Source organism: Corvus kubaryi, unplaced genomic scaffold, assembly GCF_017639235.1.
Source record: "Corvus kubaryi isolate FWS band 111438036 unplaced genomic scaffold, C.kubaryi_AGA036_p1.0 37387, whole genome shotgun sequence".
Classification (NCBI taxonomy): Eukaryota; Metazoa; Chordata; class Aves; order Passeriformes; family Corvidae; genus Corvus; species Corvus kubaryi.
The window spans coordinates 15,356,894-15,371,902 of record NW_024581129.1 but is presented as its reverse complement, the minus strand read 5'-3'; the positions used below and the strand labels follow the sequence as shown (position 1 = coordinate 15,371,902).

Here is a 15,009-nt window from a genome sequence, read left to right as displayed (position 1 = left end):
CCTGTGGTCCAGGTGAGGGGAGCGGGTGGCTGTGGAGTGCTGTGCCACAGACACACAGCTGCTCATGGCAAAGCTCCGGGGTGCCAAGGACTGAGGCAGATGTGCCCCTCCTGCCAGCTGGCTGCCAGAACCTGGGCTGCAGGGCACCACAGCTCAGCAGGAACCTCATGGCCACTGGCCTTGTGCTGCTGGAGCTGGCAGAGCTATCCTCAGCCAGGTGTGATTTGCTGTGCAAGAAGCCCATGGATGTACACCTCGACCCAGCTCAGCAGTGACAGCTGGTGGAGTTTCAGCCCTAAACCTCCCGTGAACAAAACTGGACAAGTTGCTGCTCTTCAGGATTCACAGTGAGCCACCAACCTCGTTTGAATTGTGGTCTTTCTTGGGCTTGAATTCAGAGCCTCATCAAGCTGAGTGTGCCAAGCACAGTGTACTCAGACCCCTGCAGCAGGTAAGGATGCAAAAGGGAAAAAAAAATGTTCTGGGAGGGGGATTGGTTCCCTGCAGCACAGCCAAGAGCTTCACAGAGTGAGGGGGCAAGAATGGGTCTTCACACAAACCTGGAGAAGTTTAAGGAGGAGGATTTCACAGCACAAGGAGGACGCTTAAGGAAGAGGAATAGGCTGTGCCCCAGCCACCGCCAGCGGGAGAGTTCTGGCTGCAGCCAGCTGGGCTGCTGAGCTGGTGCAGCCAATGCCAGAATGCTCATGGATTGAAAACGTGTACTTCCAGTCATTTATGGGACAGAGCATCATGCAGACTGGGGGGATGAGGAACTGATCACTGGCTTGCTGGGCTTGCACTTTTCCCCATGGGTTTCTAGAGCTGCCTCCTTCATCTCACAGCTGATGGATCAGGAGGATGAGCCCAGTTGGAAACCCCTCAGTCAATGGCACATAGAGGGCACAGCCATAACTCTGGAGGACATTTAACCATGGAAAGGGAGGTGACTCAACATGCAGGCCACGGACTGAAGCTGTGTCAGCAATGGGAGGGTTCAGGGCAGGGCTGACAGTCCTGGTGCCTTATCTGCCCTTGCCCAGTAGCAGCCAGCAGCAGGTTTGCAAGGCAGGAACAAACACGCTCCGCTTTTTCCCCAGCTGAAGTCCGGACCCAGCTCCACCCAAGAGCTGTTTGTGTGGTCTGAAATCAGTCAGCAGCAGCCTTTGGCACCAGAGCATAGCCAAGGAGCGGAGCCACAACCCACCCAGCGGCTCAGGCACAGGCTCTGCACCCACAGCAGTGCTTGGGAAGGGTGATAGCAGTGCAGGGCTGGAAACACCCAGTGAGGGGCTTGAAAAAGCAGGAAACCCTTGAAATTTGCTGCCAGAGGCAATGTTGTGTCACAGCTGGTTATAAAACATCTCTCAAGGAAGCAGGTGTCTCTGAGACATTTACATAAAAGCCTGTACAAATCCAGAAAAAAAAGCACAACTGGCAAACATCAGGCTCTTCTCACACTGCAGCAGCACAGCAAGACACAGCACAGCCCTCCTTCTCCAGTTCAGGCTCCTGCAGCTGCTACCAGCCCTGAGACATCATCCAGGACCTTCCCACCACCATGCTTTCCAGGCAAGACACCAAACTTCTGCTGCCTGATGCAATCAAGCACATTCCCCTCTCAGGTCTCAGCCACTGGGTTAACAGCAGCTGCGAGGTCCCAAAACAGCTGCCAGCACTGCTCAGCTCCTCACGGTCCCTCACTTACACCTTCCTGCTACTAAGCACTTCGTGATTAAGTTTACAGCCTTTAAGGGAGCTGTAAAATTGTGATTTATGGTATTTAAGGCTCAGGTCACCTCTGGAAACCGTGTGAAGAAAGCCCTTTTGGATTGCAAGGAGGGATTTACTGGTGATGGAGGCACAAGACCAGGCTGAGAGGAACCTCTAGTGGCCATGGGCTTCCTGTGCAGCAAACCTCCTGGCAGTGCAGAGCTGGCTGGAGAATCATCTGGGAATTGTTTCTGCCAGCTCAGCAATCCCTTTTCCACACTGCATTGCCTTAAACCACAGCTCTGCTCTTGGAAATGTACAGCAGCACGGGAAGGCCAGATTTCTGTATGAGGTGGATAGAGTGGGGTGGGAGATTTTTGGGGGAAAAACCCAAATACCTTCAGCCTGACAGCAGTTTAAGTTCCCAAATTTAGTGGAATTCCACATTTTTCATTCACATCCTTGGTAACTGCATGGTCTGATTGTGACTTACAGACGTTGGTGGCCAGAGGACACCCCTAAGCTCCATTTTAAACCTAGGCTGGGGCAAACCATGCTCCCTGGCCCTGCAAAGGGAAGAAAGCTCACGTCAGAATTTGCCAATCTAGAGAGTTCACAGTCAGTTTGACACCTGATCTCGGGGAAGTCTTGTGAGATCCAAAATGATCAGGAACTGTGTAACCACCTCATCACAGCGAGAGTTCTGTCAGAGAACACATGCTCCAAGGTTTCTCTCAGTTTCAGGGTGCCTTTTGCTATGAGCTCTACAGGAATGAAAAGACCAGAACAAAGGACAAAGCTAGCAGCCTCCACAGTCAAATACCTTTAATATAATCCAAGATTCTGCACAGTGACAAAAATACCATTGACGTAGGGCAGTGATTCCAAGATAGGATAGAAAACCAACTCAGCAGCACATCACCACTCATCTGAAAAAAACATCACCCCAAATAGTACACACACACTCAACCTGACTATGAATAGTCTGAAATTCATGACAGAGAGTTGCAGAAGAGCCAGGTGCCCACGCCTCGGCTGTACCCAACAACCTGACTCAGTGTCACTCGCAGGAGCTGAGCTCTCGCAGCGCCACGGTCGTGGGTCAGCTCCTGGCTGTGGCATCAGTGTCCCTATGGGCAGAGGAGATCACGCCCCACCAAAAATGAAGATGGATTTCCAAGGACAAAGTACACAATTTCAATACACACACGAAGAGCAGTTGGTGGATCTGCACGTGTCACCCCTCTGTGGGTCACCACAGATCTCTATTGGCATGGTTTAACTCTTCAAAGAACAGTACTGGCTCCCACTCCATTTTGACTTCAGATATGTCACCAGAGAGAAAAGGAGAGTTTTTCCCTTCCCTTTGCTAGTTTACCTCTATTAACAGAAGACTGATTAACGTGCTTCATCAGAAGAAGGAGTGTGCCAAAGTGCAGGAGCTGCAGGAAAGACAGCTCAGGTGCAGTGAAGTCTGTCTAGCCTGGCTGCAGCTGGATACAGTTCCTGTGGCCTGCAAACAGCTTGGCTGCTATTTACAGTGAAGTCAGGTTTCTGATGTCAGGAGTTTCTAATCTGTTCTGCCTTCAAGGAATATGACAAAGCAAAAAGCAGCTTCTCAGGACAACACAGACGCTCTCACAGAACTGTGGCGGCCAATGCCCAGCCCACAGCTCCCAGCCCAAGGCCCAGCCTGTGACTCTGGCACTCTCACTGCTGCCAGCAGGACCACAAACAGGGACTACAGCCTCCTTCAACAGCTGTTCAGAGCTGCAAGTAACAACCGACTAAAGCACTTCATGGCTGGAGTACTTGAGAAAACCACTTTCTGATAAGATGCCCCTTGTAGTCATTGTCTTCAAAACCAGCCTGTGGCCTCCACCTCAAGAGCTTTGCATGAAACAAAGGGTTCAGACTTTGATATACAGTTGGTCAGCAATAACCATTAACTACACAGACAGGAAAAATGCCTCTTTGCTACTGGAAAGATGACCAAGTCAAAACGCTGTTCTTCTAAGGGGTCTCACAACCACAATGGGGATGATGGCTGAGGATTTGCACATGACAAGGAATATCCATTTTTACTGAGCACAAGGACTGTGTGAAGTTGCTGCAGAACTGCTCTCCCTGGATTACTGCAGCTTCCTGCTCATCCAGGCTACTCCACTTCAAACCACACAGAGCAGTCCCACAGGGTGGCTGTGGCAGGGCAGTGCTTTATCAAGCCAAACCAATCCCGTGCCTGGTGTCCAGTACTGCTCCTTGGCTTCTCACACTGATTTCCTATGATGAGCTTCTGAGCAACCAGGAGTTATTTTGGATTCCAAACACCCAAATCACTGTGCACCAAGAACAGAGCAGGGAAAGGAACATGTTTCTGAGGAATGTTTCTTAGACACGGCTTAAGACAAGGTATTGACATAGTGGCATCTGGCAGGGATGGGAGCGAGGCAGCCCCATCACACTGCCAGGTGCAGCCAAGTTTTTGCAGATAAAATTTATTCATTTGGAGTAGAACATTACACTCCCCCAAATCCTACCAACACACAGCTCCAGGGAATTTCTGACAACAATCTGGAAATTAATACTATTGTGTTTCTGACTTGTTATTTGTTCCCAAGGGCACCTCCTCAGACTAGCTCAAAAGAGGAGATGCAAACAAAACTGAAATCCTACCTACACTAAGGAGAACCTACACTTTTGGAATGATTTCTTCTGTCAGAGGAAGCTTGTGGGATACCTGCAAGGGCAAAGTGACACGGGTGGCTTGGAAAAATAGAAGGCAGCATCAGGCAGTGTTTGCAAAAAGCCAGATAAGACTGAGTTCTTCCACATCAAAATACATCAGTATAACTGAATTACCTCTCACAGTTCAATCAAGCTTATGGAAAACCTGAGAAAACACAACTGGGCAGAACTCCCAGCGTGGGAGGGAAGAAAACTTGGGAGGCCCAGTGCTGACTCTCAGACAGGGTGAGAGAATCCACTGCAAATCAAATGGTGCAAAAGACATCTTTAAATTTTTCTGCACATAGGATAATTTTTCAAAGAGTTATTTTGACAAAAATTCAAAATGGCACCTTAAGCAGCAAATCTTATTTTTGCTGAGTTTGTTCACACACTCTGCAAGAGACAACTCTTTACCAAGCCATGAGGTACTGTCAAGGCTGGCAAGCTGGACAAGCCAACATGACCAAAACATCACCTCTGACCTCTGAATATGAATGTGACCCTGTCCAGCCTAGCTTTTAACATTATTAGTTTTTATTTTTTCCTTTTAGTGAACTTTAAGCTTAAGTAGCAATAACATGAAGTAGCAATCCCACTCTACAGCAATTTTTTAGATTGAACTGTTTAGAAAATCAGCAATTTCTCTTTCCCTTCATTTTCCCTGTTGTGATAAATCTTACTAGTGAGTTACTCACTGAAGCTTTGGGCATCCTGTTGTATGCTCTGGACTATTCATTGATGTTTATGTATTTGTGCTTCATGTGGGAGAAGTTCCACAACAGCTAGTGCAATTTTTGGATAAAGACACTGGGGAATTGCCTCCAGACATCACATGCCACAGGGCAGGCCTGCAGAGAACATAGGAATGCTCAGGAATGAGCAAAGCCTCTTTGCATCACCCAAACCCTGCCACAACATACAGGACTGAAACTGTTAACTTCTCATCAAGGATCTCATCACTGGGAAGACATTTGGAGAAACAGTGCTGCCTCCAGTTCTCCCGGGACACTCGTTCACTCCCAGATTTCCCTCCAGCCTTCCTTTCTTCACTTGTGGGGAGAGAATTAAGTTCTGGTTATCACCATGTCTAATTCCCTAAACACACAGGGATATCAGCACAGCTATTTTCAGATTTAAAGCTTCATTTCAGCTCCCAGGAAAGATGAGGAAAGGAATATTTCTGAGCACTGCAGATACTCTCTGGCTCTCAGCTGCCTGACACAGGGAGTCACTCTGAAGTCATCATTCTGATACGGAATAGGAATGTAAACAAAATCAAGACTTGGGAGATAACACTGTCCAGCTTGGATGCCTTTCTCAGAGGCAGACTGCTCAAACAAACGCAACTGGAACATGTCAAAGGTTTTGTATAAGAAGATCAACAATCATGGTTTTGGTGTGAATGAAGAGCTTCCTAACTTAATGATACTGATTTGTCTGCACAAAGTCTGCTCATAGGAGAGCAGTGATTTTATGAACTACTTGTTCTATGTCAAATCTGAGGTCACTAGTGCTCCCTGTGAGCAGACATTCGATGTTCCTGGCTCAGGCCAGGTACTGGTGCCAGTGGCTCAGAGCTCTGCAGCACAGCTCAGCCAGGGCTGTGCCTCTGAGGGGCTGTGGACTCAAACCTGTCCCATGACTGGGATCTGTATCCATCTAGCATGGGTCTGAACCCATCACATTTTCATTTTTACCAACAGTTCCTGAATACAGATCTCTAGAGGTAAAGGGACAAGGAGTTAACCAGATACATTTCTTCACCTTGACCTATCTTAAATAAAATAAGAGTAAACAACTAGGCCTGCATCCGAGTGCACCACTTAGGAATGACTTGCAGCACTGAGCCCAGCAGAAAGGATGTTCTAACTTAGTTCCTGCATTGGAATTTACCTTGGGAATCCTTGGACAACTGAAAAACTAGTTGATTAATGATAGTCACATCAACCATTCATGGTGTCCCTGAAGCCCCACACCTCCAGGATGGAGATTTGGAAGCTTTCAGAGCACAGTGGCTGGTTATTGAAAGTGTTGCAGTGGCTGGTTCTCCCATGGTTCAGATCTGCATCGAGGTACAGAGCCTGGCCATCACCACCTCCTGGGAAGAGACAAAGACAGGGTGATGATGTCTCTGCATTTCCTGGCATGGGAAACAGCTATACCAAGACTTTAGTGCCTGTTGTCTTCAGGTGTAACAGTATGGGATCAAATGCATAGGTTTTGAATGATAATATCAGAACTGGATGATTTCTTTTAATAATAATAAAGAAAAGTAATGCAACTCAGTAAGAACAAAAACTACCTGCATTTAAGATTTGTATTTCAGTGCTGGGGGATATTGGAAGCTACAACTGCAAATTTTCCCTCCAGTAAAGGAAAACCAAATAATTCTGTTAGCAGTCAAAAATCAAAGCTGGGAGAAGAACAAGATCAGTAAGTAACAGCACTGGCTTGGTCTTCTAATTCCCTATAAAACACATAAGAGTTAAAAGCATTTCTGTTATGTGTGGGTCTATGTCAAGGTTCACAAAAAGTCAGAAAATGCAGAGAAGCGAAAATAAAATAAGACAGAAATGTGTTAGGAGAACAAAAAGGAAGATTCCCAATTGCTTACTGGGCAGCTGTCAAAGAACAGTTACTAAAGCCATGTGAAGAATCAGAAGGGTGAGCATTCTGGTCCACAGCTGGAGCTGTGTACAACACTCACTTCTATGTCTCTGCTACCCAAGCCTGTATCTCTTCTATTACCACCCACAGTGCAGTAAATATAAGCAACTCCCTTACCTAAGGCTGAGAGGAGGACCTGGTGGGACACATGACACTCTACACCTCCCTGAGAGGAGGGTGGAACCTGGTGGGGGTCGGGCTCTGTTCCCAGGGAACAAATGACAGGACAAGAGGAAAATGCCTCAACCACCAGGAAAGATTTAGGTTGTGTATTGGGAAAATTTCTGCACTGAAAGGGCAGCCAGGCATTGGAACAGGCTGCCCAGGGCAGTGGTGGAGTCACCACCCCCAGAAGTGTTCAAAACCCATGCAGATGTGACACCCAGGGACATGGTTTAGTGGTGGCCTTGGCAGTGCTGGGGTAATGATTTGACTCGATGGTCTTAGAGGGCTTTTCCAACCTAAACAATTCCATGATTTTATGGAATTAGAGCACATGCTGCTAAGTGGGAGATTAGCCAACACTTGACATTACAGAGGAAATTACAGGCTGGTTGCTCTCCTAACAAATGTCAAGTAAAGATTTTTGAGAAAATCTCAACTATGATTTTAGATCTGTTCCTTGTAAATCCCATTTAGGTGACAACTTTACTAAGCAGACTTTTGCCAAAGTCAGCAGCACCACAGATCCAATAAAGTTCCTGGAGAATTAACATGTTTTATAGTTTACTCTGTGTTTCAAAACTTTTGATGCAAAGTAAGCTCCTTTTTGAGAACTACTTCTCATCGTGAATTAGGCAGTATGAAGGAATGGCTGTGCATAAAGCCATGAGTTACTCTCTTCTCTAAAACACTTGTATGCAAGTTCTCCCACAGAAAATTTTGGTTGGGAAATGATGTCAGGTTTTGGGCAATTCTATCTCTACCTGTAGTGATACTGAAACAGATAAAGGGGTCAGGTGTATTTACCATGTATCTAAGGTGGACAGGAAGAGCTGGGGAAGGATCTGTGCTCGAATTCTCACACTGACTCACCTACAATGATGCACTCGCTGCTGCCAGCCATGAACATGGAGGCTGTTTTGGAAGGCAAGTTGAAGTGCCGAGCTGCTAAGAAGGGAGAAAGGCGATCTGAGGGGTCTGAGGGGATGCTGCTGGAAGAAAGGGTGCTGGAAGCTGGTTGGGTGTGGTTTTCTGTCTCTGATCCAGTCGAGGCCAGCTCTGGGTGCTTTATGATCACCCACTCGTAGCGTTCCACTTCTGGCTGCAGCTGCAGAGAGGCAGAGAAGGGCAGAGCTGACGTTAGTGTACACACACTACAGAGCTCTGCTCAGAAAAGAACATTCCAGCCCCTCAGTCTCCACCTGCACAGTCAGCAGTAAAGATTGGATCAACCTGTCTTTTAGGCCCGATGTTAAATCCTTTATTCCTTTGCTTTTTAGGTGGTTGAAGAAATGAAGCAATAATTTCTGAGTTAACTTATGATATCTCTCATCTCTACATCATCTCTCTCTACAACTGTTTAAAAGGAGGGTGGAGCCGGTTGGGGTCAGGCTCTGCTCCCAGTGAACAAGAGCTAGACAAGAGGAAATGGCTTCAAGTTGTGCCTGGAAAGGTTTAGATTGGATATCCTGAAAATTTCTGCACTGAAATGGTTGTCAGGTACTGGCAGAGGCTGCCCAGGGAAGGGGTAGATTGACCATCTGAATTGGTTTTGCACGGCTGGTTTTGGGTAGCAGGGGGGCCACAGAGGTGGCTTCTGTGAGAAGCTGCTGGAAGCTTCCACCATGTCCAGCAGTCAGTCCCTGATGGCTCTGAAGATGGACATGGCACTGGCCAAGGCTGGGCCGGGTAGAGATGATGGTAACACCTCTGTACTAACGAAGGAGGGGGAGGAGGTGCTCCAGGTGCTGAAGCTGAGATTCCTCTGCAGGCCGTGCTGAGACCATGGTGGAGCAGCTGTGCCCCTGCAGCCCCTGGGGATCCCCGGGGGATGCAGAGATCCACCCGCAGCCCCTGGGGATCCCCGGGGGATGCAGAGATCCACCCGCAGCCCCTGGGGGAGGTGCCCACGCCGGAGCGGGTGGATGCCTGCAGGAGGCTGGGATCCAGGGGCAGAGCCGGTGCAGAGAGAGGGCCCTGCTCCCAGGCTGGAGCAGCCTGGCCTCGGAGGACTGCACCCCGTGGAAGAGTGACCCACCCACGGTGCAGCACTTCTGGAGGACTGTTTGCCCGTGGGAGGGACTCAGGGTGCAGCAGGTCGCAGGGAGCTGCTGCTCGTGAGATGGCAACTCTCACGTTGGAGTTCACGGAGAACTGTCTCCCGTGGGAAGGGACCCCACGGTGCAGCAGGGGAAGGACTCCTCTCCCTGAGCAGCGGAACAAACCCTCGGGTGACGAACTGACCAAACCCCCCACCCGCTGTCAGTGGGAAGGAGGGAGGGGTTGGAGGGGGAAAAGGTGTTTTAAGGGCTTATTTCACTTCTCATTATCCTCCTCTGATTTTGTTAGTAATAAATATACTTTGTACCTCTAAGTTGAGCCTGTTTTGCCTTTGGAGTGTTCTTTCCCAGTCCTTATCTCAGCTCATGAACCCTTCCTTAAATTTTCTCTCCTCTGCTCAGCTGTAGCAGGGGAGGGTGAGTGAGCGGCCTTTGTCGCATTTGGCCAGTGTCAAACCATGACACCATCCTCAGAAGTGTTCAAAAAATGTGTGGATGTGGCACTCCTAGGAGCATGGGAACGAAGCAGTGAAGCTCTTCACAGTGTTGAAGCAGTATTGAACAATGTCATTAAGGGCTGGGTTCAGCCACAGTTGTGAGTTATTATGGTTTGTTTATTGTTAGCACTGCCTGGCCAGGCCTTTGAGGCAGAAGAGTGAACATGACCGTAGTGCTGCGTTGGTGATTGGACCTCATGATCTTAAAGGTCTTTTTCAACCTTGATGATTCTATGATTTTTTAAGAAAATATTCTGTGCAAGGGGAGAAAGAGCCACCAGAAAACTTACAAGCAAAACTTTTCCTCCATATTAAGAGTTCAAGAAGCTTTATAAACTAGGAAGGCATGTAATCCAGCCTCTTTAAGTGGAAGTTAACCAGTACAGTGTTTCTGTCTTGGTTCTGGGCAGCAACAATAAATTTTTACTCACCCTAAACACAAAGCACTCCCCAGTTCCAAAGAAACTCAGCTTGTTCCCTCCTCGCCGGCGCTCGCTCCAGTCAGTGGACAGGTAAGCCCCACAGACCTGGCACAGAAAGCACAGTCAGGCTTCCCATTGAAGGAGAAAGAGTGTTCAACCCACTGACACTGACATTTCAGAGGCCAACACTGCAGGCTAAAGTTTAGTTTGAGTTTCAGAGTCTCTGTATCAGTAGATTAAAGCAGCACAAGTACTTATATCTAAAGACAGATTTAAACTGCTTTAATCTACCAGTGGTTACCTCTAAATCCTAAGAGTGTCATAAATTATTTCATACCGCTGATGCCTTAAGGGAGAAATTTTCTAACACGACCCCAGGTACCAAACCATAGATCACTCCAGGCCTGTACAGCCTGACTCCTACTCCCTCACTTTGGCATCCAAAGCAGCAGTGTTGTCCCAAGCTACAGTATGAGCACCTCTGCCTGAACACTTTTTGGTCAAACAGTGCCCTTGGTGGCTTTCTTACACTTCAAAGTGTAGGTTAAAGCCAGCTTAGCTAAGCTAGTGCTGAACTAGCTCAGATATTTAGAGCAGCCACTCAAACCACATAGGGGCCACTAGTTCCCAATAAGGAGAAGCACCCTCCGAGGGCTGAGCTGGTCTCTGGAGCCTTCTGTTTGCACAGAACTTTTTGCTACCAGCAATGCACATCCCTGCCAAGTGCACACAGAGGAAACAATGAAGCTCCAAGAGTGGGATGAAAGCATCTGTGCTTTTTTTCCCACAGAAACGAGAAAAACAATTAGGATTATACAGATTTGTTCTAAGGTACATTCGCTGATTAGCCTCCATGAGCATTACAAGCAGAGCTCCTAGGACAAAATTACTGAAGATCAGATTTGTTTTGTATAGATAAATCTGTATTTAGATTTAAATCTAAATTTAGATTTAGAATTAAATCTAAATGACCCAGAAGTCCATTTGATGTGATGTGCCTGATGGGTATGAGAGGCAGAAAATCAGAAGGCAGATTTTCTTCATTCTAAAAGTTAACTATAGATATATGAATAAAGGATGAACAACCCTTTGCAAAAACCCTCCAAATCCATAAGCACGAAACAAAACTCCCCATATTTTTCTCCTTTTTTTTTTTTTTTTTTTGGCTAATACATGTTTTTAGAGGGGTAAGAAACAAACCATCTTATAAAAACCAGAATCCCTTATAAAGCCAGACTTTTGACAGGCTCCAAGACAAGAAGCAAAATAATTGTTCCCCCTCTACCCTGTAGACACCAGGGGCATTCTATAAGCCACTGGCATCTCAACACAGGCCTGAATGGCCAGAAACCACAGAACTATGAAATGGCCCGGAGGGTGAGCATTAGGTAGATGTAAATAAGAGTAGAAATGGGCTTATCCATGGACAGTCATCCTGCAGAGACACAGGCAGGAATAAAGCCCACAGGCTGCAATAACAGCTTAATGTTATATACAGAATATTTGGAAGTCATGTACAGTGGCACAGACAACACCACCATTACAGGAGCAGAAATAAGGCACCTGTGTGCACTCCTCCTCAGGTTCTCAGAGCTTCCTTGGCTTATTTTTTTCCCAATCAAGAATGAGATGAAGCTAAGGCTTTTGTTTTCACATCATGTAGTTCAACATTACTCATACCATTTAAATTCTGCTACATTCTCTCCTCATGTCCTTGAGAAAATGAAAATATCTTTTATGAATCATAACTTTAGCACAATTCCCACTCTGTCCCTCTGATTCTGCATTTCAGTCTGTCCAAGAGCAAAATGAGCTACTCTAGTCCATCACTCCACACTACTTGCAAGAGAAAAAGCAGTTAACCAAGACCTGATTTGCAAGGTCTACCCAAGAAGGCACAGTCCTATAACCAACAAATAGAGTAATTTAAAGCATGGGTTCTTAAAAAACCAAAGCCAAACCTTGCTTATTCATTTTATTGTAAACAGCTGTGTGTTGTAATACAGCATTACACAGTGCCCAAACCCCAACTTAATCACTTGTCTTTTGCCTCACTCACCTCTTTTGCTGTTGTCTTGATGAGGAGCAGAGTTGGTTCATGTCCCTCGCTGTGGGAATAGAACCTGAAGCGCAGAGCACAAACAAGTGAGCACTTGACTGCCACCAGCTGCAGCTCCTTTCCTCATCATGTCAGGCACCACCTCCTCCTCCAACTGATGCCATGGCAAAAAACATCTGAAGACTAAGAATATTCCTGCAAATACTTTATACAGTCCATGTAAATAATACAGCTGAGTGTAAATGAATACTATTAAGCAGTTGTTCTCTACCCAGTCCCCTGTACAGTTTATGTCTGAAGAATAACTAGAAGCTTACCTAGATCGACTGCAGCATTTTACAGCATTTTGAATTAAAACAACCTAAAGGATTGTGAAACAACCTAGAGGACTGATGCCTGTGTCTGAAGGGCTTTAGGTGTTCATGGAAATTAACCGGGATGCATTCTCTTTGCTTCCTTTTGCTCTTCCTCATAGGCACATGAGGCTGGGAGAGCAGGTCACTCCCAGCCTCAGCACCTCAGCTGCTGATGGCACAGTCATTATTAGGAGTTACAGGGTTATAGTCTTCTGTACCAAGTGCCAGGACAACTCATATCTAGTTTATCTCACTTAAAAAATCAAACCAATCAGACACATAGGTAATTTCCAGTTTCCAGCTCTCTTCCTCCTTGCACCAATTTGAATGTGTTTATCTATCAAAAGCGCCTGCAGAGCAGCCACTGAGTTAAACCATTCAAACCCTTAAAGAACCAGACTCAGACCAGCAGAATCTGTGAACTGATCCAAGTTTGACTTTTCCAATTGATCTTGAACAGTTTAAAATATTCTGGCATATGAAATATCTCAGTCAAATACTGTAAGCAACAGGAATTTGTCACATTTATATTCCAGCGTTAATCATATTCTTCAGATCAAGTTCTGACTAAGCATGTCCTTTTTGTCAATCCAGCAAACACTTCACCAGTTGCTCCTTTCTGCCCTACAGCAGAGAAGAGAGAGGAAGGTTTTCCTTACCTGCTCAGACTACAGCCATGTTCCAAGGTGGTGAAAAGCAGGAGGGGCTGGCACAGGGCAAATCGCTCTGGGATCCACGACCAGATATCCCGCATCTCCTTCACACTGACAATTTCTGACTTGAAGTTCTCAGCATGAACTGCCAAGTGCACATTCTGCCTGAGAAATACAATACAAAACATTGAGAAGCAGTAATTTAACAAGTTTTGGATTACAGAACTGAAACATGAGAAGGCAGCTGAACACTAACAGGCTCCAGTAGATAAATTATTGGTCAAAGCTCCAGCCCACGGGATTAGACGGCCATGACCTAGTGAAGGTAATAAACTACTGCAATTTAACATCATACTCAGGGGCAGAGATCTGGCTTGACTGAAATACCTGTTCCTCTGTATGGCAGCTGTGGCTTGCACCTTTACACACAGAGGACACAACACTGAGTCACTAAAAATGACCATGGCCTTGTATTTGCTGTTTGTTACAGTCTCACTGGCACTTGTATTTAAGGACAGAGAACACCTAAACAAACAGCCAAGACCTGAGAAGAAGGGGTAGTATTTTTTCTACCTCTGAAGTCCTGCCCGTATCATGGGATTAGAGAATTCCTAAACCCCTCAGAAACTTTAGAGGGATCAGTATCACCAGGGTAAGAAATTTTAATCCAAGGCAAATATTTGAAGCTTTTGAGACGTTCCACCTCTTAGAAACATGTCATTACCAATGACTTCCACTTCATTAAGAACCACAAATGTTCTTGGGATCATGGTTACAGATAGCCTGAAAACATTAAGGAATGCTAGACACTGATACTGGGAAGGAAATCCCTGTATCCCCCAGAAGGGTCTGATACAGTTACAAGGATTGATTCACGGCTTTTAAACACTTGAAGGTAACAATTACCACCATCTTAACCAGCCTTCATTTCTCAGATCAAACAAGCACACAAATCCAGAGCCTGGGGATTAAATGTTAATTAAATGTTCCACAGTCTATGTTAAATGCTTAAAATGCAATGGTGACAGCCAAGGACACAGAATTTACACAAGCCACTGAATTACTGGGCAGCCAGGTGTTAAATAAAGCTTTAGCACTTTGCTCTGCATGCAAGGGTTTGAGTGCAAGTATTTGCCTATTTCTGATGGGTTTTTTTTGACAATTACACATTTCTTTTCTCTCAGTTTCATGATCAATACTGGATCTGGATAGCTTAACTCACTCCTTAAAACACACAAAATATATAACTTTTTAATTTTTCATGCTCCTAGTACCAAAAAATCAGCAGCATTTGCACCGTGCTGCAGAGCAGCGCTTGCTTGGAGACACTGGGAACTGCTTTCTGGAGTTCACTGGAGGTGCCTTAGTGTCAGCATTTCGAATGAAATGACTCCTTAGGTCATTTCAAAAAACTACTAAAATTACTGCTTCTTTTAGCCAAATGAATGAAATCAGTCTTTGCATTGCTACCCTGCATTATTTAATGCAAGGAACTTCTGTGGGAACTTCTATTTAAGCAAGCTGTAACAATTTATGGGTTTTAAAACTTACAGTATCACTGACTAGGGAAATTATTTGTACTTTTAAACACATCAATCTGAGGCAAAGGAGAGATCCATTGAAACAAAGCATGAGCCAAGCCTTGAACCCCCATGTCCAGAATCTTACTTTAGGTCTCACCCTCTGTGTT

At 46.0% G+C, this 15,009-nt stretch overlaps 1 protein-coding gene across 10 annotated transcripts in view; it reads right to left on the bottom strand.

Moving 5' to 3' along the window:
- Positions 1-2,523: 2,523 nt before the first annotated feature.
- TBC1D24 (TBC1 domain family member 24) overlaps positions 2,524-15,009 on the bottom strand; it is a 32,393-nt gene continuing 19,907 nt past the window's right edge. For all 10 annotated transcript variants that reach the window (XM_042036964.1, XM_042036970.1, XM_042036967.1 and 7 more), the window contains 5 exons: positions 13,326-13,484; positions 12,311-12,374; positions 10,261-10,356; positions 8,146-8,380; positions 2,524-6,541 (listed from right to left, as the gene is read on the bottom strand). In XM_042036964.1, the coding sequence (XP_041892898.1) occupies positions 6,387-6,541; positions 8,146-8,380; positions 10,261-10,356; positions 12,311-12,374; positions 13,326-13,484 (709 nt within the window). In that variant the 3' untranslated portion in view covers positions 2,524-6,386. The remainder of the gene's footprint in view (positions 6,542-8,145; positions 8,381-10,260; positions 10,357-12,310; positions 12,375-13,325; positions 13,485-15,009) is intronic.